Source organism: Delphinus delphis, chromosome 2, assembly GCF_949987515.2.
Source record: "Delphinus delphis chromosome 2, mDelDel1.2, whole genome shotgun sequence".
Lineage (NCBI taxonomy): Eukaryota > Metazoa > Chordata > Mammalia > Artiodactyla > Delphinidae > Delphinus > Delphinus delphis.
In genome coordinates this window covers 111,089,237-111,114,470 of record NC_082684.1, presented here as the reverse complement: position 1 = coordinate 111,114,470, position 25,234 = coordinate 111,089,237, and the positions used below count along the sequence as shown (strand labels likewise).

The window sequence follows — 25,234 nt, the reverse complement described above, 5'->3', positions numbered from 1 at the left end:
TTTTCACTTTCCTTGCAGTCATAATTATTCTTGGCTAATAATGTTGGTTTTTAAAACAGGTAATTAGTGCTTCCAACACTGTAATTGAATTTCCTGAAAGCAAAGGCCTGCATTCTACAATCCAGGACCCAATTATTTGACCAAGAACTGAATCTCGGTGACAAGAGGCAAGAATTCCCCTGCATTTGCTTTAGTCAGGCCACACTTGGTGGGATGTCCAGAGCTCAGGAGACTGGCTTCAGGAGAACACTGATGAATAGGTCTGTATTCAGGGGCAGGAGACCAAGTCAGTGAGCAGATCTGCCAACCATGTCTTAAAATTAAGCCCTGGAGAAACAGAGTCTTTGGTCTAGAGAAATGTGTGGGATTTGAAATCCCAAAGTCTGTGTTTTAGGTAAATTCATCTCTAAAGAGCAGAGGAACTGCTCCTGAAAAAGGAATATCATTAACCAGAGAGATACATGCCCCATGCATTTGCCACCTCTCCAAAGCAAAGGATGGGGGAAGTGCCCTCACTATTTGTGCTGGGGCTCCTGCCTGCCCCTGCTCTCTATGGTCATGTGTTACGTGCAAGAAGCACAATCCAGGGGAGTGATTCCCATCTCCTTCTCACTCTCAGTCTGTTATTTCCCTAGCCCGGGTTACCCCACGGTAGAGCCTGAGATAAAGGTGTATGTGAGAGTAGTTTATTTAGGAGGGTGATTCCAGGGAGCAAGACTGAAGGACATGAAGAGTGAAAAGGAAATAAAGAAGGAAAACCAATGCAAAGATGCACTTGTGTTGTCTAACTGGTCCTTGCTCTTGAGCCCCTTACTGGCATAGGATCACCTGAGAAAACATGCAATGTGTCTCCAAGGCATCTGGGTAAGAAGGGGGAAGACATTTACCCTGGGCTCCTTCCCCAGTGGGTCCAGGGCTTCCCCACAGGGTACGAACTCCCTCCACGTCACAGCTGAACATTTGTGGGTCCTGGGAAGTTCTTCAGGTGTGTCCTGCTGTGGAGTCAAAGCAGCAAGTGAGGACTGAGGAAAGCTTGTCGAAGCCTGTGTGGCTTGACTGTCCAGCAGCCATGATGGAAATAGGACGCCAGGCCAAGAGGATTCGAGGTGATGCCTCGAGGTATTCAACCCACCCTTCAGAAGGGTGACAGTCAGGGCAGAGGGCAGGTGGACGAGGCCCCGGACTCCTCAGTCACTCACTGCGTGTGAAGTGGTAAAGACTTTACTGTCCATTTCTGACCCAGGGATGCAGTTTCCCATTTCCTTCTCTAGCATCTTCTCCAACAAGTTGGAGAGAAGAATATAGCATGCTTGATTTACATCCATCTGAAACTGCCTGTGTCCCCAGACAGGAATCCTGTCCCCCTCTGACCAGCTGGAATGCACGGAGCTGACCCAAGCCTATGATTCTGCTAAGGAAAAAAAAGTGTTCCCTGTTTCATCTATTCAGTACAAATAACTCCCTCTGAAACCAAATGAATAGATAGGATACCACCGGGTATAGTAGGAAAATCAGGGTACATTAAGTCTGGCCTGAAGGACCCATGCTTTTCCAGAACGGTCCCCACCTAAAGATGAATCTACAATTTGCCACCTTTTCAGTTTCCCCCGTTGGAGGACTCAGGATCTCTGAACACACTCTCCGTCTGTATTACTAGAACTTCTCATGATGACCTTTTTCTTGCTTCTGTAGGCACCACCTGCTGTCCCCTTGTGACCTGGCCTCGTTCCACATCCTGGCTTCCTCCTCACCTTCTGTGCTCCTCTGTCCCCATCATCTGATGCGTTCTCTCTCTCTCTCTCTCTCCTCTTCATCCTCTTTTATTCAGGCTAGGTTTCCCCCGAGAAAATCTTATATACAGTGTAAATTACATTTGAGAGCTCGATGCAAATGCAACAGCTATTTTTTTAAGCAAGATTATGTAAATTGTGGGTAGTTTATTAGTTTGCTCGCTGAAATTTAAAATTATGAATTTGAAGTTCTTTAATATGAGTCAGGCCAAAAAAAGTAAATACATAATGATCAAATCATAAAGACATGTGATACTGAAGCAGTCTGTTGGTATCACAGACATCGCATCCTGACTCAAGGAAACCCTAACACAAGAATTTTGGAAGAGACATAATTCTGCTGAACTTCACCCAGTCCTTTTACATCTCTTTTCCATGTAAGAATCTTTAAACTCCCTCAACCATTCTTTCTAGGGTGCATGGCCTACATCAAGCTTCTTATAAACTGGGTCTCATTTACAGTAACCACCCATGTTTCTTAGGATTTTCTTCAGGCTTTTAATATAGAATTTCCAAACACATTAAGAGTTTCTCCTGGAAAACTATAATTCAGAAAGATACATGAACAGCACTACTTACAATAGTCAAGATGTGGAAACAACCTAAATGTCCATCAACAGATGAATGATAAAGAAGGTTTGGTATATATATATATATATATATATATATATATATATATATATATATATATATATATATATTCCAAATGGAAAAATGGAATATATATTCACATATAATAAAATATATATGTATGTGTGTATATATATAAATATATATACACACAATGGAATTTACTTAGCCATAAAAAAGAATGAAATAATGCCATTTGCAGCTACACGGATGGACCTAGAGATTATCATACTAAATGAAGTAAGTCAGAAAGAGAAAGACAAATACCATATGATATCACTTATACGTGGAATCTAAAATATGACACAAATGAACTTATTTACAAAACAGAGACAAACTCACAGACTTAGAGAACAGACTGTGGTTGCAGAGTGGGGGGAGGGATGGATTGGGAGTTTGGGGTTAGCAGATGTAAACTATTATATACAGAATGGATAAACAACAAGGACCTACTGTATAGCACAGGAAACTATATTCAATATCCTGTAATAAACTGTAATGGAAAAGAAAAAAAAAGCATTTCTCCTGATTATTTCAAGAAACTCACAAGGGATGCCACACATTTGCGTATGTGTTTTCCTCATGTTCTTCTGCCTGTTCCCCCCATTTGATGTTTAGTGCCCCCCACAAAGCCTTTCCCCACTGTCACCATCACCGAGGCTGCTGTGCACAGTCTGTCCTGCAACCTCCTCTCCCATGGGGCTCCCATGCAAGTCCAGGGAGATGGCCAGTGACCGATCTCTGAGATGACATTGTCTTCCTGCCCTTCTTTCCCCTGGGCCCAGTGCACACATCTGATCTCTCCTCCTCTCCAGACAAAAAGAATTCTGCCATGCATACCAATGCCAGAAAGGTCCGTTTCATGAAACACACCAGGCCTCACACTCAGATACACTTCCACATCCTTCACCCATCTGTCTTTTCTGGGGAACATTCTGGAAAAGCACAGTTCCTTCAGGCCAGACTTAATGTACCCTGACTTTCCTCCTATACTTGCTGGTACCCTTTCTATCCATTTGGCTTCAGGGAGAGTTATTTGTACTGAATAGATAAAACACGCAACACATTTTTTTCCTTAGAACTACAGATTCAAGTACAGTAAAGGCAAAGGGGGCGAGGCAACTAACATTTACAGACATCAGATGAGAAAAAGGAGGCTCAGAGAAGTCCCCCACTTGTCCACGCTTACCCATCTAATAAATGATAAAACCAAGATTTGCTTCCATCAATATCTCTTTCCTTCTCTGTCTCCTCTCTCTTCCCCTGATGACTTTCTTTCATAGTTTTCATAGATGTGACTGAATGAAGTTCCCTGTCACCACTTTGTGTGTATCTTAGTTGAGATCTGACTATAAAACTAGATTCCATTTTCTCTGTGGCTACTTCCTTTTTCTTTAAGTTAGCCCTGAGCCCAGATCTCCCTCCATATTACGTTTACAGATCATCTGTCAATTTTTCCTTCAGCAGAAGATGCCGGTAAGGAATAAGCAAAGTCCATCCTGTCACGTGTCTCCAAATGAAGCGTATCTAACCTTGCAAGCATTCTCTTCCTTGCATCCTACCAAGATTCAGACGCAGAAGATTCTATTTCTGTGTTTTGTTTCGTGAGCCTTCCCTGGTGGACATTGTTCGCATTGTAGAAAATTAGAATTTGGAGAAACCTTACAGCTATTTGTCCACCTCTTCTATCTTAAAGATGAAGAAATTGGGGTTAAGTAACCAACCCAAGACCTCCCAGCCCTTTCCTAGATCACGCAAGTTAGGAGTGGAACCAAGAAACTCTGGGCTCCCAAATTGAGCTTCTCCTAGGATATCCAACTGCCTTTACAGGGATCAGATATGCTGAAAAGATTTGCTCCCATAAGCTCAGCGAGGACAGTGGCTACCTGTGTTTAAACATCGTTAATGTCAGGAGCGGCCTCCCGTACTTGGAAGATTTCAATTTTTAAAGAGACACATTATAAATATACAAACAACACTCCTGCATTCTCATTTATAACGCTTAGTCTTCACAAATTCCCAGCCACCCCCAGAGGTTTCGCCTGTATGAAACTACCCAGCAACAGTAAATGGGGCAGGACTGCTTAAAGAAGCATGGAGTAAATGTCAGTCGTCTGCTAGAATGATGTTAGGTGTTTCCACATGGACATATAATAAATGTTTGCTCGATCTGAATCTAGACGATTGCCCCCAACGATTAAGCAAGTCCTATTTCAGGCCTGAGCATATTACAAATGATTGAAGAACACTCTGGGCCCTTGAGAAACTATTCTGGAATCATCTCCATATTCAGATACGTCCTGAAGAACAGAGGGAAATGTTCATCATTTTGCAAAAGCTGTCTCGTTCCACTTGACAGAGCAGGACCAAAGGCTAACCACCCTCGGAGTACAAACCTGTTTTACATCTTCCAGGTAGCTACTGCCCTCTAGTGTTCTGGGAGTACAGCAAAAAGTGTACCTGGTAGAATCTAAGCCAACCTCACAAAGTTTTTCAATTAATGATATGTCTCAGTCACCAGTCACCCTAGTAGGTCCTTAGAAAACAAGGATGCTGCATTGGGATTGACCAGGTGTGGCTCCCAAGGTTTCTATTCAACCAATTCACAGTGGTACTTCCATGCTCGTTAAAATACTGAAATGCTTCCGTACCACTAGGCAGAAAGCCACTATCCTAAATTCCCTGAGCACCCACACCGTCGCTCCAGGACCAGAGCCTTCCCCTGCACTCCCCAGCGTTCTCCACCACCCAGTAACTAAAGCTTTACTGCTTGGCCAAGCAAGTACCTCCAAGACCCTGATCCAGAGACACGGCTGCAGTGTTAGGTCAGCATTTGAATCAATCCAGTGATGAAACATTTTGAATGTGACACTTAATTGCTCTTCTCCATTCAACTAGCATGTTCATTCATCCATCCATTCATCATTTATCGACACCTACTATGTCCCAGACACCATGTTAATCACGATGCATGGGGGGAAAAGGAAGATTCTATTAGATTGCAGTCCTGTGGAATCCTCTGAACTTAAAAAAGACATCTAATTTGGTTAATATTGTCCTAGTGGCCTGGAAACCTCTGCAGCCAATTACAAATCTACATCCAGGCTTCTTTGGGTGATTACACTATAGTATATGCCAGGTGATTAGGGGCCAGACTTTGCCTCCACCTCTTAATAGCTCTTTATCTTTCTAGATTTCAGATTCCCCATCTCTAAAGGGAAGAAAACAACACTTAGATCACTAGATTATTGTGAGTATTAAGGGAGATAGTATTTAACATGGCTTGTGTCATAGAGTAAGCTTTCCATATGTGTTTGCTAATATTTGGATCACAAAATATTAATGGTTAAAAATTTATTAGCCAAATCAAAAGTTTCTACTACTTTAGTCCACTAAAGAACAAAAAAGCTTAGGTCCTCAGAGCAATTCTACTTTCCAGGGACAGTGAGATGGAAAAACACTTAAAGGAAAAGAGAAACTAAAGCGTGAAAAATATGAAGAGAAAACAAAACTGACTTTGGTCATTTCACATTCACCGCATCGGTTTAATCATTCTGTAGGTGCATTCACTACATATGGTATTATTTACAGACTTATCCAGACAGCTCTAAATGGACATACAGCAAAGCTTTATCCAGCCAGCTGTCAAGTCATAGTAAACCAGGCACTGAGTCCCTTTGCCCATCATCTGCAGACTTCCTTTTCGTAGCTCATGGTATGTGGCTCTGTGTCCTCCTCGTGGCCATGGGGCCAAGGACTGGTCAGTGTAATTCACGACCGTGAAACAAACTGACTTTTCGTCATCTCCATTTGCAGGTGCTTCCAAAGAAAGATGGCAGGCTTCTGAAGAAACAGCTCCTTCCTCCACAGGCTGTCTATCAGCACATTTCATCAATTACAATAGTGCTGCTTCCTATGTATGTATTAGTATTGCTTTATGCAATAGTACTGCTTTCTATATATGTCTTTCTATAAATTCCTTCTATACCTATAAAGAATTCTTTACAAATCTTAGAGCACTTCACAGGCCCACAACAGAGATTTGGCAAGATTGTCTTTATTAACTTTGTTCCCAGACACCCATTCAGGAGCAAATGCCATGGTGGACATTACTATGCAACTTCTCACATTTGAAAAGCTAGAAGTACCCCCATCCAATCAAAGGACTGAGATGGCCATGTTTGTAGCAGTGACTATAAAAAATGTTCAAAACTACTGGTCAAATATTCAAGGAAAACTGAGTATTCACTCACATCTGGATACTTTTGGCCTCCCCCTCCCACGATGGCCCCTTATTAGCCCCCCTCCAGAGGGAATAAAACCTCTTAATCCCCCAGTATTGCTTATTGGAGCCCAGAGGCTTAGTTTGGACTTTCTAAATTTAACCTACTACTTTGGGATTTTTTTGAAAAGATTCATAAGAATAAATCAGATGGAAAGATGGACCAAAAAATCTTGAAGTTCTCTTCCTAACAACTCAACCTGCTTTATATACTTAACCTATCGTGTCAAGAAAAGAGAAGGAATAACAAAAGATATACTCTCTTAGTCTGTTAGGGCTGGGGACCTCTAGGAGTCAGACAGACCAAAAAGTTGGGACCAAATGGAAATGCACAGACCAGCTGTTTCAATGTTTGCCCTATTCAAAATGCAGCAGAATTGACAAATCTGTGTTTAACTACCTAATATTCCACACTTTTAAATTTCAAAATATCTTTTGGGTTTTATCACATAAAGTAAAAATAGGCTGAATCAAAACTGACTAATTCATGATGTGTGTATTAAACAATAAAATCGTTTTACTATCTATATATTGTGGGGCATATTTTTTTATGTATATAATAAAACTTGAGCTACCTTTCAAAATCATCGATTTAAGTTACTAGACACGCATATTCTATTCAGGACTACCAGTAAAATGCTCTTTTCCTGCCTCACTTGTTACAGCCTAGGTTCTAACATACATCTCAGCAATGTACCACCTATATTCTGATAGCAAATCTTCAGCCTATCATTTGATATTTCACCTGTAAAATATGTAGAATACAGGTTTCTGAAATTATCCTTATTAAAAATCATTAGTACGAATACTAGCAAATTAGCTATTTGCAATCCACTCTAAACACTTGCTGAGTTTTCTTGACTCATCCAGACAAACTTCAAATTGGAAAGAAAGGCGTTATTATAAAACACACTTTAAATAAGTAGAGTTTTGTCACTTCCAAAAATTTTTGAGGTTGGAAAAAATTTGCTGTCTGATTCTTCGGGAGAAACACTTTTATAAATAAGAGTCATTTATAATTTTGCTCATCAATTGCTTGCCAATTTTTTCTGAGCTTTTTTAAAGTAATTCTTTGTGAGATAGTTCAAGGTCTAATTTTCCTGGAAAGCCATTTTTGTTGGCCTTTTGTTCACACCCTATTGAAGTCACACATGCTGATTTAGAGAAATCTGAATTACGGAGATTATATATTGTAGGTGAGACGTAAACAAGACAGTTGGTTTTGAGTATTTGCTCTCCTGGGCAACAGTCACTGAGATTAAACAGATCTCCTTACCAGGTGAAAGGACCAAATGTGTAGGCCACGTTCACCTGGGGGAGGGACAGGTCCTGAAAGACCTTTGCTTTCTAGAGGAATACGTATTTATGGCCTCTGAAGTTTGAAGACATTTGAAGCCAGCAGGACCAGAAGTGAATGGACAGCTAAAGCATGTGTTGTCAGGCGACATGACAAGTACTCCTTATTCCTCAGCTCATGGCTTGAACCTTCTGGAGGGTGTAGTATGGTCCTGCTCAGCAGATCCCCTGTTCTTCCTGTAATTAGCAACTTTTATTTCTCCATTTACCTTTGTGGATAGCTCTTGTCTCTGTTTCAGTTCATCATTAATCTTTTTGGAAATCAAAAATTGTGTCAGTGCTGTCACAAGAGCCATGCATATAAATCTCCCCACCGTGCTTCTGCAAATTAAATAAAATGTGCTTTAAGCTTGCCTCAAACGCAAAGGCTCCGTGTGATTTATTTCCACACTGTTTTTAGGGCTGAGCCAAAGCATGACTCAGCTACCCACAAAAGCCCAAACTTTGAACAGGGGTACAATCACGTAGAGGCGGGGACCTTGGACAGCATGGGACACAAGTAGCCATTCTGTAAATACGTGTTGAATGAGATCCAAGTGGAGGAATTTTTGTACTCTGCCTTTCTCTTTTCAAAGGAAAACATCTTTTCACCCTTTTCAAAACACATTTTCATGCCAAGTTCAAGTTGCCTGTCAGCAGATCAGATTCACACCTAGCCATATCTTCACTGACACTCTTTAGTCACTGATGCACTGCCCCTAGTTGATTGTCTCTGAACTTGAGGAAGATGGTGATTGTTTTTCATGGACTGCCCTTTTTTGTGAGTTTCTTTCTGATTGGGCAAGTTTGAAATTATCCAGGCAATAGAACTTCTCCAACAAGTCAAATTGGCAGATTGTTGGTGCTGCTCAAAATATGACCCAAGAACTGATATCATCACACCACCCGGGAGCTTGTTAAAAATGCAGATTCTCAGATCCCACCCCAGATGGGATGCGGCCTAGCAGTGTGGGTTTTAACACACCCTCCCAGGTGATTCTGACACATGCTAAGGTTTAAGAAGCATGGTCCACCTCTCCTTTCTCCCTTTCTCCATTAGCGCCAAGATCCTCAATTTGTAGGAAGGCTGGCAATGTTCCCAGGTAATCCCAGCCTCTGCTGCAACAAAGGGAGGTCGATGATATACATGTGGAAGCAACCAGAAGGGGCATCCAAGAGAGCAGTTTCAAGGGAGGCTGGCTAAGCTGGGAGGTGCAGCCCCTTTGCCTCTTGCCCTTACTTCTGCTTCCTGCTGAACTGTGGATGCGAGGACTGGTGCTCCAACAGCCATCTCAGTCCATGAGGCAGCCTTGACCATGGAAACGGCACTAAAAACTGAGGAGCCAAAAGGCAGGATTCTGTTCCCAATAATCAGATGACAAAGCAGTCACACTGGCCATGGCTTTCTCTCCTCCAGATTCCCTTCATATGAGAGAGGAATAAACCTTAACTTATTATAAACATATTCTAAACCTGCTTGTTTGAATTTTCAGTTATACGTCACCCAACCTAATCCTAACTAAATCCCAAACGTTGAGAGACTGTTACTCAGCTGTCCCCTAGAAAAGCCAAACGTGGAGGTAGAAATGCCTTTCCCAGGACTACTGGGAGCCTCGTCCCACTAACAAATGTCCTGGTTGAATTCCTTGCCCCCATCCATCTTCCATCTAAAACGTTCTTGCAAGTCGATTAAGCAAAAACAGATTAAGTTCTATAGAAAAGGAGCAAGTGTGCCTTTTCCCTTACCTGGTATATAAAGAGAAGAGATTGGCACATTCCTTGAGGAAAAGAGAAGGTGGACAGGGACTTGACTGGTAAAGAAGAATCCTCTTACAAACAAAAGGTGCATTTTACTGATTGTAAGATCATTGCACTTTGGATTTGTTTTTTTGGAGGGGGGTTTGTTTTTGCCAATTTAATATCCATCTTGCCCACTCACTGTAAGCAGAACAAAGCAGGAGGCAGGAACTTTTTTCACCTCTGTATCCCCAGAACTGAGTGTGCAGACTGGAACACAATAGGGACTCAGTAAAGATTTGTTTATTTTTGTTTCTTTGTTTTGTTTTTTTAACATCTTTATTGGAGCATAATTGCTTTACAGTGGTGTGTTAGTTTCTGCTTTATAACAAAGTGAATCAGTTATACATATACATATGTTCCCATATCTCTTCCCTCTTGTGTCTCCCTCCTTCCCACCCTCCCTATCCCATACCTCCAGGCGGTCACAAAGCGTTGAGCTGATCTCCCTGTGCTATGCGGCTGCTTCCCACTAGCTATCTACCTTACGTTTGGTAGTGTATATATGTCCATGCCACTCTCTCGCTTTGTCACAGCTTACCCTTCCCCCTCCCCATATCCTCAAGTCCATTCTCTAGTAGATCTGTGTCTTTATTTCCATCTTACCCCTAGGTTCTTCATGACCGTTCTTTTTTTTTTTCTTAGATTCCATATATATGTGTTAGCACACAGTATTTGTTTTTCTCTTTCTGACTTACTTCACTCTGTATGACAGACTCTATGTCCATCCACCTCACTACAAATAAATCAATTTCATTTCTTTTTATGGCTGAGGAATATTCCATTGTATATATGAGCCATATCTTCTTTAACCATTCATCTGACGACAGACACTTAGATTGCTTCCATATCCTGGCTACCGTAAATAGAGCTGCAATGAATATTGTGGTACATGACTCTTTTTGAATTATGGTTTTCTCAGGGTATATGCCCAGTAGTGGGATTGCTGGGTCGAATAGTAGTTCTATTTTTAGTTTTTTAAGGAACCTCCATACTGTTCTCCATAGTGGCTGTATCAATTTACATTCCCAACAACAGGGCAAGAGTATTCCCTTTTCTCCACACCCTCTCCAGCATTTACTGTTTCTAGATTTTTTGATGATGGCCGTTCTGACTGGTGTGAGATAATATCTCATTGTAGTTTTGATTTGCATTTCTCTAATGATTAATGATGTTGAGCATTCTTTCATGTCTTTGTTGACAACCTGTATATCTTCTTTGGAGAAATGTCTATTTAGGTCTTCTGCCCATTTTTGGATTAAGTTATTTGTTTTTTTGTTATTGAGCTGCATGACCTGCTTGTAAATTTTGGAGATTAACCCTTTGTCAGTTGCTTCATTTACAAATATTTTCTCCCATTCTGAGGGTTGTCTTTTGGTCTTGTTTATGGTTTCCTTTGCTGTGCAAAAGCTTTTAAGTTTCATTAGGTCCCATTTGGTTTTGTTTTTATTTCCGTTTCTCTAGGAGGTGGGTCAAAAGGATCTTGCTGTGATTTATATCATAGAGTGTTCTGTCTATGTTTTCCTCTAAGAGTTTGATAGTGTCTGGACTTACATTTAGGTCTTTAATCCATTTGAGTTTATTTTTGTGTATGATGTTAGAGAGTGTTCTAATTTCATACTTTTACATGTACCTGTCCAGTTTTCCCAGCACCACTTATTAAAGAGGCTGTCTTTTCTCCACTGTATATTCTTGCTTCCTTTATCAAAGATAAGGTGACCATATGTGTGTGAGTTTATCTCTGGGCTTTCTATCCTGTTCCTCTGATCTATATTTCTGTTTTTTGCCAGTACCATACTGTCTTCATTACTGTAGCTTTGTAGTATAGTCTGAAGTCAGGGAGCCTGATTCCTCCAGCTCCATTTCTTGTTCTCAAGATTGCTTTGGCTATTCGGGGTCTTTTGTGTTTCCATACAAATTGTGAAATTTTTTGTTCTAGTTCTATGAAAAATGCCGTTGGTAGTTTGATAGGGATTGCATTGAATCTGTAGATTGCTTTGGAGGGCATAGTCATTTTCACAATGTTGATTCTTCCAATCCAAGAACATGGTATATCTCTCCATCTATTTGTATCATATTTAATTTCTTTCATCAGTGTCTTATAATTTTCTGCATAAAGGTCTTTTGTCTCCTTTGGTAGGTTTATTCCTAGATATTTTATTCTTTTTGTTGCAATGGTAAATGGGAGTGTTCTCTTGATTTCACTTTCAGATTTTACATCATTAGTGTATAGGAATGCCGGAGATTTCTGTGCATTTTTTTGTATCCTGCTACTTTACCAAATTCATTGATTAGCTCTAGTAGTTTTCTGGTAGCATCTTTAGGATTCTCTATGTAGAGTATCATGTCATCTGTAAACAGTGACAGCTTTACTTGTTCTTTTCCGATTTGGATTCCCTTTATTTCTTTTTCTTCTCTGATTGCTGTGGCTACAACTTCCAAAACTATGTTGAATAATAGTGGTGAGAGTGGGCAGCCTTGTCTTGTTCCTGATTTTAGTGGAAATGGTTTCAGTTTTTCACTATTGTGGAAGATGTTGGCTGTAGGTTTGTTATATATGGCCTCTATTATGTTGAGGAAAGTTCCCTCTATGCCTACCTTGATCATTATGTAGTGTCCTTCTTTGTCTCTTGTAATAGTCTTTACTTTAAAGTCTCTCTTGTCTGATATGAGAATTGCTACTCCAGCTTTCTTTTGATTTCCATTTGCATGGAATATCTTTTTCCATCCCCTCACTTTCAGTCTGTACGTGTCCCTAGGTCTGAAGTGGGTCTCTTGTAGACAGCATATATATGGGTCTTGTTTTTGTATCCATTCAGCCAGTCTGTGTCTTTTGGGGGGAGTGTTTAATCCATTTACATTTAAGATAATTATCGATATGTATGTTCCTATTCCCATTCTCTTAATTGCTTTGGGTTCGTTATTGTAGGTCTTTTCCTTCTCTTGTGTTTCTTGCCTAGAGAAGTTCCTTTAGCATTTGTTGTAAAGCTGGTTTGGTGATGCTAAACTCTCTCAGGTTTTGCTTGTCTGTAATGGTTTTAATTTCTCCATCAAATCTGAATGAGATCCTTGCTGTGTAGAGTAATCTTGGTTGTAGGTTTTTCTCCTTCATCACTTTAATTATGTCCTGCCACTCCCTTCTGGCTTGCAGAGTTTCCACTGAGAGATCAGCTGTTAACCTTATGGGGATTCCCTTGTGTGTTATTTGTTGTTTTTCCCTTGCTGCTTTTAATATGCTTATTTTTGACAGTTTGATTAATATGTGTCTTGGAGTATTTCTCCTTGGATTTATCCTGTATGGGACTCTCTGTGCTTCCTGGACTTGATTAACTATTTCCTTTCCCATATTAGGGAAGTTTTCAACTATAATCTCTTCAAATATTTTCTTAGTCCCTTTTTTTTCCTCTTCTTCTTCTGGTACCCCTATAATTCGAATATTGGTGCGTTTAATGTTGTCCCAGAGGTCTCTGAGACTGTCCTCCATTCTTTTCATTCTTTTTTCTTTATTCTGCTCTGCAGTAGTTATTTCCACTATTTTATCTTCCAGGTCACTTATCCGTTCTTCTGCCTCAGTTATTCTGCTATTGATCCCCTGTAGAGTATTTTTAATTTCATTTATTGTGTTGCTCATTGTTGCTTGTTTCCTCTTTAGTTCTTATAGGTCCTTGTTAAATGTTTCTTGAATTTTCTGTATTCTGTGTCCAAGATTTTGGATCATCTTTAATATCATTATTCTGAATTCTTTTTCAGGTAGACTGCCTATTTCCTTTCATTTGTTAGGTCTGGTGGGTTTTTACCTCACTCCTTCATCTGCTGTGTGTTTTTCTGTCTTCTCATTTTGCTTATCTTAGTGTGTTTGGGCTCTCCTTTTTGCAGGCTGCAGGTTTGTAGTTCCTGTTGTTTTTGATGTCTGTCCCCAGTGGCTAAAGTTGGTTCAGTGGGTTGTGTAAGCTTCCTGATAGAGGGTACTAGTGCCTGTGTTCTGGTGGATGAGGCTGGATCTTGTCTTTCTGGTGGGCAGGTCCACGTCTGGTGGTGTGTTTTGGGGTCTGTGGCCTTATTATGATTTTAGGCAGCCTCTCTGCTAATGGGTGGGGTTGTGTTCCTCTCTTGCTCGTTGTTTGGCATAGGGTGTCCAGCACTGTAGCTTGCTGGTTGTTGAGTGAAGCTGGGTCTTGGTGTTGAGATGGAGATCTCTGGGAGATTTTCACCGTTTGATATTACATGGAGCTCAGAGGTCTCTTGTGGACCAGTGTTCTGAAGTTGGCTCTCCCACCTCAGAGGCACAGCACTGACTCCTGGCTGGAGCACCAAGAGACTGTCCTTCACAAGGCTCAGAATAAAAGGGAGAAAAAGTAGAAAGAAAGAAAAAGGATAAAATAAAATAAAGTAAGATAAAATAAAATAAAAAATTATTAAGCAACAAATTTTTTAAAAAAGTAAAAAAAAAAAAAAAAAGAACGGACAGAACCCTAGGACAAATGGTGAAAGCAAAGCTATACAGACAAAATCTCACACAGAAGCATACACATACACACTCACAAAAAGAGGAAAAGGGGGAAAAGTAATATATCTTGCTCCCAAAGTCCACCTCCTCAATTTGGGATGATTCGTTTTCTATTCATGTATTCCACAGATGCAGGGTACATCAAGTTGATTGTGGAGGTTTAATCCGCTGCTCCTGAGGCTGCTGGGAGACATTTCCCTTTCTCTTCTCTGTTCGCACAGCTCCCGGGGTTCAGCTTTGGATTTGGACCCGCCTCTGCATGTAGGCTGCCAGAGGGCGTCTGTTCTTCGCTCAGACAGGACGGGGTTAAAGGAGCAGCTGATTTGGGGACTCTGGCTCACTCAGGCCGGGGGGAGGGAGGGGTGCGGATGCGGGGCGAGCCTGCGGTGGCAGAGGCCAGCGTGACGTTGCACCAGCCTGAGGCACGCCTTGCGTTCTCCCGGGGAAGTTGTCCTTGGATCACGGACCCTGGCAGTGGCGGGCTACACAGGCTCCCCAGAATGGGAGTGTGGATAGTGACCTGTGCTCGCACACAGGCTTCTTGGTGGTGGCAGCAGCGGCCTTAGTGTCTCATGACCGTCTCTGGGGTCCGTGCTGATAGCCGCGGCTCACGCCCATCTCTGGAGCTCCTTTAAGCAGCGCTCTTAATCCCCTCTCCTCCCGCACCAGGAAACAAAGAGGGAAGAAAAAGTCTCTTGCCTCTTCGGCAGCTCCAGACCTTTTCCCCGGACTCCCTCCCGGCTAGCTGTGGTGCACTAGCCCCCTTCAGGCTGCGTTCACGCCGCCAACCCCAGTCCTCTCCCTGCGCCCCGCCCAAAGCCCGAGCCTCGCCTCTCAGCCCCGCCCGCCCCGGCAGGTGAGCAGACAAGCCTCTCGGGCTGGTGAGTGTCGGTTGGCACCGATCCTCTGTGCGGGAATCTCTCCGCTTTGCCCTCTGCACCCCTGTTGCTGTGCTCTCCTCCGCGGCTCCAAAGCTTCCCCCCTCCGCCACCCGCTGTCTCCGCCCGCGAAGGGGCTTCCTAGTGTGTGGAAACCCTTCCTCCTTCACGGCTCCCTCCCACTGGTGCAGGTCCTGTCCCTATTCTTTTGTCTCTGTTTATTCTGTTTTCTTTTACCCTACCCAGGTACGTGGGGAGTTTCTTGCCTTTTGGGAGGTCTGAGGTCTTCTGCCAGCGCTCGGTAGGTGTTCTGTAGGAGCTGTTCCACGGGTAGATGTATTCCTGCTGTATCTGTGGGGAGGAAGGTGATCTCCGCGTCTTACTCTTCCGCCATCTTCCTACCATTAGGGTTTGTTGAATAAACAAATGAATGGCTGACTGAATGGATGCATACATACTAATCCTTTCGTGTTTATACTGGACCTTCAACTTACTCTATATAAACCAATCATGTGAGCTTTCAACGAATGGTCACAGGTAAGTGTTGGTCACATTTTCCCTTTCCCCAAAGACTATGGGAGACCTTGTAGTAACATATCAGTGACTGAGAGATTAGTCCAGAACTAGACGGACAGCATTATCGTAGGACTTGTAACCCACTCCAAGAACTACATGTCACCTTGGTCACATCATTTAACCTCTCAAGGTCCCCCTATGCAAAATAAGGAAGTTGAAGGAAATGATTGTCAGCATTCCTCCCAGCTGGTCCAATCAATCTAAGAATCCAGAATAGACTGTAGCATCTGGAAATAATCTCTAGTCTCAGTTCTTTAAGGTTTGCTTACAATTATTTTTATTATTATTTTTAATGAACTAATACAAGGTGCCAGGGAACCCTGGGAATGGGGTTATTACATGACCTCTGGGTTGTGTGCTATAAACGTCACAAACAGGCACACCCCTTTCACTATTTATTTCCAGTAAAACAAAAGATCAAAAAATCAGCATCAAGGGATGACACAATACAGCTGAGACCATTAAAAGTAACTACTCCCAAACTGGGCATCATAAAATACATCATGAACTGCAAACAGATTTACTCAATGAGGGAGAGCCTCATCCCTTTAATTCTCCACGGATGCCATAGGAAATTTCTCAGGGTAGAACATGAAATGAAAAAGAAGCGCCTGGCCAGGAATGCTGTACATTATCCCCCAATGACCTGCCACAGAGACTATTTTTAAAGAAGCATTTATCTCAGCAAGAGTGACAGCATTTAAGAAGTGGCCAGGTCCCAGTGCCAGACAATCCTTCGTGGGAAAAGGCTGCGAGCATGGCTGTACCTTTACAAAGGCCTGAATGATTGATGGGATGCGAATTGCCCTTGGTTGGTTAGGTTGTTGGTATAAAGGAGCCATAAAGATAATGCAGAAGTTAGAACTTAGGAATCAAATGGAGTTTACCCCAAATCGTTGCAGCCATTCCAATGCTCAAAAATTAATCAGGTTTTAGATTTGCAAGATCCATCATAACTAGAAATGCAGACCCTCACTGCCTTGTAAACTTCTTAAGCAGTAACGGCTCATTGAATTGTGTTATCCCATTGAAGAATAATGTTATAAGGGATGTGGTAATCCCAGTTTACACAATTCTGTTTTATGAACCTAGCCAGTGTATTTTGTATCACAAGCAAGTATATTACAGCTATATTACATTGGCTCTCTCATTACTGATGTAGCACTGATGTTAGGTAACTCCTGTAAAACACTGAGAGAAACACTAACACACAATGGTATATTTATATATTTGGGGGAATCAAGATGTCAAATCAGAGTTGATGTGTCTTCCTTCCCTGCACAGAAAAAAAAAAACGGCCAGTAAAGAGGTGGGGAACATGAGAAGCAGAGAAAACCTTTTAACCATTAAAATTGATCTCAAATCCAGGGTAGAAATGTGTTATAGAATATACTCTTTCCTCCTGTCTACCTTCTTCTACTCCAGAGAATAACCAAAAGATGGCCTGAAGTTATCACGGAACTTGGTGTTTCTCCAAAACAGAAAATACACTCAATGCAGCCATCATTTTGTTTAAATTTTTGAGGTTTCTGGTAGAGAAAGTGTGGCACTTTACAGAATTGAGAGCATCGCAAATCAATTCAAAGAACTAGTTCTTGGTGACTGGTGTTCACCTGGCCTCAGCAAGTTCACCTCTGGTGGCAGGGGTTTTACAGCTCACTGTCCCTTCCATGCAGGACAGTTCTGATGGGTGAAACATTGTTCTTTTTCTATGGAGTCAAGACTTCAGTCTATTACTGACCTTTGCCAAACAGTTTGTCCTGGGTTCCTCACCCCACCCCCACCCCTACCCCCATTCATGTTTCAAACTGGATCTCAGGAAAGTGTTCTCTTGGAACACTGAAGGTAAACATATGTGACATCCACTACACTCCCTAACTCCCATGCCAATGACTGCTTCAAAAACCCTGAACCGAGACATATCAGGTAGATTTTTCATTGGACCTGACCATTATAACAAATACGGATTGAGTTTTACTGCTAAATTTACACTTTGAAGATCTGTGGCTACACTTCCCCACACCTCCCTCAATCCCCCATGTTGTCCACCGTGTTTTATTCTCGCCTACAAAGAGGGTGCCAGAGGTCACGGAAGACTTCCCGTGTTTCTTCTGGGTGAGCAGCAACGTCAAATGCCAGGATGGAAGATGGTGAGCTTGCGTTTCACCAGTGATCTGTGTAAGAAAGGAAAGTAACTCCTCCCCCAACATGAAGAAAAGCGCCTGGATGAAAGGAACTGTACAACGTGAATTTGCTAAGTGCATCCTCTCGACAGCAAGTTAAACGGCTGTAAGAAGTTGTGCTTGCACTTCATTCCATCAGCCCCAATTTTCTGGAAACTCAAACACCAAGTCCTCTCAAAATATGGCTAAATGCTGGCAAATATTTGCAGATATCATTTCTGCAAATGAAACCCAAAGACAGTTATGTACAAAGTTAGTTTACAGAATACCTATCCCATTAAGTTTCTTTGACGAGATCAAAATAGGAATAAATATTATTCTTAAGTTCACCACCTAATCATCATGGAAAACTTAGGACCCTTCGAGGGGGTAAAGTAGATTTCTACAGATATTGCTCACATATTTGGTTTTCTATATCAGAGTATCTTCAATGCTATTGTGCCAATTTTCAAATGGAAACTATGATAAGTAATACTTTAAATGCAAAAATATATGTATCCTGTACTTCAGTATTCATATGATGACTCAACTTCCCTGCCAAGTCAATTTGTCAGGTCCTTGGGCTCCGAGGAACTTTATGGAGGACATTGAGTGTTTCTCAAATTCATTTTGAAATGAATGAAAAAAGTCCTTGCACCTCACTTGTGGAAATACCCCTTACTTAGTTTGGAGGGCATGATCCCTCCTCCCTTGCCCTGGGCTGGGGACACCATTAGCCAAGCACACAGTTCTGGGACTCTAAGGGAGGACAGCTCAGGACACCCTCAAATCAGTCACCTGAGTTACAAACATATAGACAGCTGAAATGGGTGCTAGACTAGGGGTCACAAATTCAACTTCTCCTCCTGTGCTATCCAGGTGTCCTCTGGACAGTGATGGACAGGAAGTGTAGGTGCAGTTAAGGTTCCTGGACGAGGTTCTTCCAACATTTCCCTTCCCTGTAGGTTGTTCACATCAGGACCTGTTCTCGAGTCTCTGGCAGTCGTAGAGCAATCAGGCCACCCCCAACGAGAGAAGTAGCAGCCAGAAGGATGGGGACCACTTTGGTGATCCCAACAAAAGAAGCAAAGATGGTGTTTCCCAAGATGGCACCAAATTTGCATAATCCATTGAGGATGCCAAAGGCTGTTGCCCTGTAAGAGAAGAAGAAAGTAAATCATTCTGGGAGATGCAAACTAGACCTCCTTAGATATGTGGGACTGGGTTCTTTCTTTCCCTTGTTAAAGAAGTATGGTGAAGGTGTGGGAGAGAATTTTTCTTCCTAAATGTAAAAGTAACACATTCTTATTTTAGAAATTTGGAAGTACAGAATAACATAAAGATGCAAGAATATATAACTTCACCACTGAAAGTAATCACCATTATTAACATTTTGGAGTATCTCCTTCCCCAACTTGAAAGAATGAAGCAGAAAGTGTAAGTGTTCCCTATTAATAACACTTTGACCCTCTTGTGGCAGAGACTGTTAGTTCTCCCTAAATAGCATTTCTCCAAATGTAAGACTACATTTCCCAGATTCCCTTGTTTCTGAGTCTGGCCATGTGACTAAGTTTAGGCCAATGGGATGTAAGTACTCCCAGCAGCTCCTGAGAAACTCCCTTAAGAGATGTCAAGAGTGGTCCTTTTGCTCTCTTCTTTTATCCTTTTTCCTCCCATCCTGCTTCCTGGAATATAAATGGTCTCATCTTGGACCATGGCTGAGGTCATGAAAGAGGAAGAAGAAGATAAAAAGAGCCTTTAGTGCCTATCTTCCTAAGTGTGCAGTTATTTGGGGTCTGTGTCACCCATGGCAGAAGCTAATCTTAATTGTTACTAATCACACTTCCCAGTGATAACTACTGTTAACCATCAATCCTTTTCTGACTCCATCTATATACAGAGACAATATTCCCAGCACTAGTCCTCCTCAGATTAAGCAAAATATCTCTATTTCACACCACTAGTTTATGAAGAATATGGCTATATTTTTGTACTTTAAATTCTTTTTACATTTTTTCTGTAACTATACTACACTATACCTTTATCCATTTTCACCAGCCCCAATCCCAATCCTTTTGTTTTCTGAATTTTCTTAGATATTTTCACATGTGTATTTTTCCAAATAAACTTTAGACTAATTTTTTCAAGTTCCCAGAGTGTGGAAAAATCTCATGGAGTTTTAAATGAACTCTTTAAAAACTAAAGAATACTTGACATTTTTGTAAGATTAAACCTTCGTAGAGTTCCGTAAGATATATCTTGACATATAGTTGAGTCTTCTTTTATATCTCTCAGTAAAGCTTTATGGCTTTCTTCACATAAGTGTTTCACCTTTCTCATCAAATTGATTCCTATATATTTTATGATTTCTTCTATTATTAGATGGATTTCAATTTTAATTTTTTGATATATTTTAAAATCTATAAATTATTAAATTAGTTTTATTATTGACCACCTTACCAAATTATTTTATTGTTTCTGGTAGTCTCTTTAATTCTCTTAGGTTTCCTGGATTTAAAATCACATACCATTGAACTAATGATAACTTTTCCTCTTCTTATTTCTTGTAAAACTTAGAAGTTCTTTGATTCACAGAAAAGGCTCCAAATTCACTGTTCTGTGCTTTTCCATAGCTACCTCTATCCCAATACCTCTGTCATCAATCTTGGGAATATCATTAAGATTTGATGCAGAATTGCATTTACCTGCCTTCCATACCACTTCACATTCCTTTCTGGCCAAAGAGCCACTTACCTGCTGTCCTGAAAAGTCCCCCTCCAAGAGGAGAAATAACTGCTAAGCAATGGCCTTGACCCTATGCCTTTAAACCAGGCCTCTTCCCACAGGGCATGCACAAAATAAAAGGAAACCCTGGGCATCCCTGCCCCATTCTCCACAAATGCCCTAGACCATCATGCCTCATACCCACCTTTATTTCTGCCCCACCCTTTGTTTGTCTAGTTCTGCACCTTTTCACTTCATTTCCCATTGGCAGGCCTGTTCTCACCTCCCTTTGGATTGCACGATACATATGGTTTAGTCCTAGTTCTTCTCTCCGGGACAAGGTTTGCCCTTATCCTTTGCATCTTGCCATCCACCCCACCCTATCAAGCCTTAGCCTTCCCACTCCCCGCCTATGCCAGCCCCCAGGCAGGAGAAACTCAACTACCTAAAAGACATTTGGTCCATGGAACACCAAGAAGACCAAGATGTGGCCATCATCAAAAAATCTACAAACAATAAATGCTGGAGAGGGTGTGGAGAAAAGGGAACCCTCTTGCACTGTTGGTGGGAATGTAAATTGGTACAGCCACTATGGAGAACAGTATGGAGGTTCCTTAAAAAACTAAAAATAGAACTACCATATGACCCAGCAATCCCACTACTGGGCATATACCCTGAGAAAACCATAATTCAAAAAGAGTCATGTACCAAAATGTTCATTGCAGCTCTATTTACAATAGCCAGGACATGGAAGCAACCTAAGTATCCATCATCGGATGAAAGGATAAAGAAGATGTGGCACATATATACAATGGAATATTACTCAGCCATAAAAAGAAACGAAATTGAGTTATTTGTAGTGAGGTGGATGGACCTAGAGTCTGTCATACAGAGTGAAGTCAGAAAGAGAAAAACAAATACCGTATGCTAACACATATATATGGAATCTAAAAAAAAAAAAAGGTTCTGATGTACCTAGGGGCAAGACAGGAATAAAGACACAGATGTAGAGAATGGACTTGAGGACACAGGGATGGGGAAGGGTAAGCTGGGATGAAGTGAGAGAGTGGCATGGACACATATACACTACCAAGTGTAAAATAGATGGCTAGTGGGAAGCAGCCGCATAGCACAGGGAGATCAGCTCGGTGCTTTGCGACCACCTAGAGGGGCGGGATAGGGAGGGTGGGAGGGCGATGCAAGAGGGAGGGGAAATGGGAACATATGTATATGTATAACTGATTCACTTTGTTATAAAGCAGAAACTAACACACCATTGTAAAGCAATTATACTCCAATAAAGATGTTAAAAAAAAGAAAACAAAAAACACCCTAAATGCAATGTGGTATATTGGGTTGGATCCTGAAACAGAAAAAAAAAGGACATTAGTGGAAGAACTAGTGAAAACCAAATAAAGTCAGAGTCTAATAATGTACCAATGTTAATCTCTTAGTTTTGACAAATGTACCATAGTTATGTAAGATGCTAATATTAGGGGAAGCTAGGTGAAGTGTATGCAGAAACGTTCTGTACTATCTTTGGAACCTTTCTGTAAACTTAAAATTATTCCAAAATAAAATGTTTACTTAAAAAAATGGAAAAAAAAAAAAAAAAGAAGAAGAAGCCCAAGATGGCCATGGTGGAGGATCTTGGGGCAGATAGACTTCTGGACAAAGAAGTCCAACAAAGTCCCAGAGGGAAGCCCAGAGAGGAACTGACCTCTGGTTGGTGGGATACAGCTCCACCGTGATCACATCCAGAGCATTCCAGGCAGCAATGCTTGTCCCACAGAACAGGCACTGCCAGCCAATCATCGCCGACTCACTGTTGCCAAAAAATAGGAAGAAGCAGCAGACAGCCGAGATGAGCATGGAGCCACCTGCAGAGGGAGATCAGGGCAGAAAGAAACATGAAGCCCGTGGCAGACAACACCTGAAAAAACAGATTCATCTCGACACAAAGAAAGATGTGGACCCCGTACATGGTACCCCAGCCATGGGATTAGAGACTTCTATGTGGGTCATATCACCAGAATTAGCCTCCAGGAAGGATATCGAAAACCTCACCCTATGGTGCTGTCCAGCTCAGAATAACTGAGAACAAGGCAGAGCGTGTGGGTATTAGCAGAGAATTTATTATGCTCCAGACACTGTTCTAAGGTGCCCGAGATACATCAGGATCAAAAGACTCTACTCTCGTGGAGCTCACGTTCCACTGAGAACACAGCTGCAAACGGGCAACAGAAGAACACCTGAGTAAGGGCCATGCTGCTTATTTTCATGTATGCCCATCTCTACCCCAGATATCTGAGCTGCCCTTCTCAGCTCTGCTCTGTGCCCCGGGAAGCTAACCCCCATGGACTGCATACCTGGGGGCTCCTTGTCAGTTGTGAGGAGAAAGGGCTTGGCATACTTCTTCCTAATTCCCATCCTGCTTTATAAGCCCTTTATTGGCAAAGGCTGCTTCCCCCCAGGACGACAGTTCCTCCCGGACACCACCTGCTCCTTGGTTCCAGCTCTCCCTGGGCTCGGTTACTGCTGTTTTCTCCCTTTGTCCCTGCAGCCCTGGAGGTAGAGCCTGCTGCCCACTTCTGCTAGTATCTGGGTGTCTCATCTGCCTCATTTGTTCCCATAACCCTGCCCACACCTCTAAAACCTGCCGCATCATACAGTCTCTTCCCTAGAACTCTCTGGGGTAAATTCCTTTTCCCACCAGGACCCTGGGTGATACAGCTAATGATAAGAGATCCCACTGAAAGAAGGCCATGTCAAATCCTACTGAAAACCAATACATCCAGCCCAGAAGAGCTTGGGAAGCCTGGAGTGAGAGCAGGGCACAGATCAAGAGGACGTCTGGAAATGCGGTGGGACTAGTTAGCAGAAAGGAAGGAAGAAAAGCAGGTCCCAAACAACCAGTTAGGAAACAGGGCAAGAGTCCCACCCAGGCATCAGAACCCTGGAAGAGGGAGGTCTTCAGGTTGCCAAGAAACCAGAAGGCTGGTCTGGCCTCACCCACAAGTGCCTCCCTGGGGGGCCTCCACCTGGAATCTCACCCTCAGACCTGGAGCTGCCGAGACTGGTGCCAAACCCTGCTGAAGAGCTGGGGAATGGTAACTGTCTGCTTTATTTCTATTGATTCTGAGAAGGGCTAGGGCTGTGACTGGGTAGCCTGGTAGCTTCTTTCCAACAGCAAGGAGAGAACTAGAATGGGAGGAGACTGGCATCTACTGGACCACAAGTGCCCTGAGAACTGTATCACCGACATGCATGCATCCCTCAAAGTGGCCAGCCATGGGGCTTGGCGTACAATGTTTGTTGAATACAAAATATTATCATCAAATAAATTCAGTGATAGGGAACTGACCCCTCAACTATGTTAGGTCTTCTCACTATAGGTCCCTCTGGTGCCCAGTTCTTCCACTCTCATCATTAGTTCTTATTCCCCTTGTGATGGAGAGGCCTGAGGTCAAATCCCAGCTCCCCCTGTGTGACCTTGAGTGAGGTCACAACCTCCCTGGGCTGTCTCACTTTCCCCAACACAGGGCTATGGTGAGGGTTAAATATGCTAATATTTACAAAACGCTTGGAAAAAAATCTGACCTATAATAAGCACTTCCTAAGTGTTAGTTAAATGAAATTTCTAGTTTACATCTGTCTCTCCCAATAGATCATTTTTCCCTTAAGCACAAGGATGCTGTCTGTGTCAATTATTGCTGTATTCCCATTGCCAACCATACAGCCTGGCGGAGAATTATGCTGCATAAATTAATGTTTATTGAATGAAGAAATGAAGAGTAGCAGGCTCATCAGCAAAACTTTCTTCTCTGCTGTTAACAAGGCACAACTTCTGCCCAGGAAAGGGCACAGCAGCAGAGAAAGCAGGATAAATGATTCTCCAGCAGACTCGATAGGGGATTTGTCTAAGGGTCATGGGAGAGGCAGTTTCAAAACAGGTCACCCACATCCCATGGTGACATTTATTGAGCACCTAGTATTTACTGGGCCCTGAGAATATCGCAGTTAATGCACTGTATGCCAGACCTTTTACTAAAGATACAAAGGGGGCACTGTCCAAGCTTTAAACAATCTGGCTCAGAAACAAAATACGGGCATTAATAAAAAAGCAAGATATAAAGAATAATAAATATTAGTTCCAGATATCCAGTTTGGGGGGTATGGCTCTATTTATCATTAGAGAAATCAATTTTTATCTGGGATACATTCATGATGACAAGAAGGGCTTCAGTGGCGAAGAAGAGGCTGTCCACTCTCTCCCTGCCCTGCCTGCTCCCTGTGCCCCGCCCTCCCTCTGTCCCTGGTCGAGGGGGGCCATCCATTCTTCTTCACAGATGCACCCACCCCACCCTTTATCGACCCTCATCTCCCAAGAACTTCCTCAGCTACTCCAGGACCTGACCACAGAATTCACTGTTCAACCCTGGGACTTAAAATACCAGAGACAGAAATTTACTTTCTGGTATGAAGATTGCTCTTTTCTCCTCCAAAATTGTTGTGTTTTTTTCCCATAAAAATAGGCTTGTCAGAGCTGCTCC

At 42.2% G+C, this 25,234-nt stretch overlaps 1 protein-coding gene across 1 annotated transcript in view; it reads right to left on the bottom strand.

Annotated features, from left to right (window-relative positions):
- Positions 1-16,058: 16,058 nt before the first annotated feature.
- Positions 16,059-25,234, bottom strand: part of SV2B (synaptic vesicle glycoprotein 2B) — a 79,503-nt gene continuing 70,327 nt past the window's right edge. Inside the window, exons 11-12 of the mRNA XM_060005477.1 lie at positions 22,402-22,561; positions 16,059-19,111 (exon numbers count right to left, since the gene is read on the bottom strand). Coding sequence (XP_059861460.1) covers positions 18,928-19,111; positions 22,402-22,561 — 344 coding nt within the window. The 3' untranslated portion in view covers positions 16,059-18,927. The remainder of the gene's footprint in view (positions 19,112-22,401; positions 22,562-25,234) is intronic.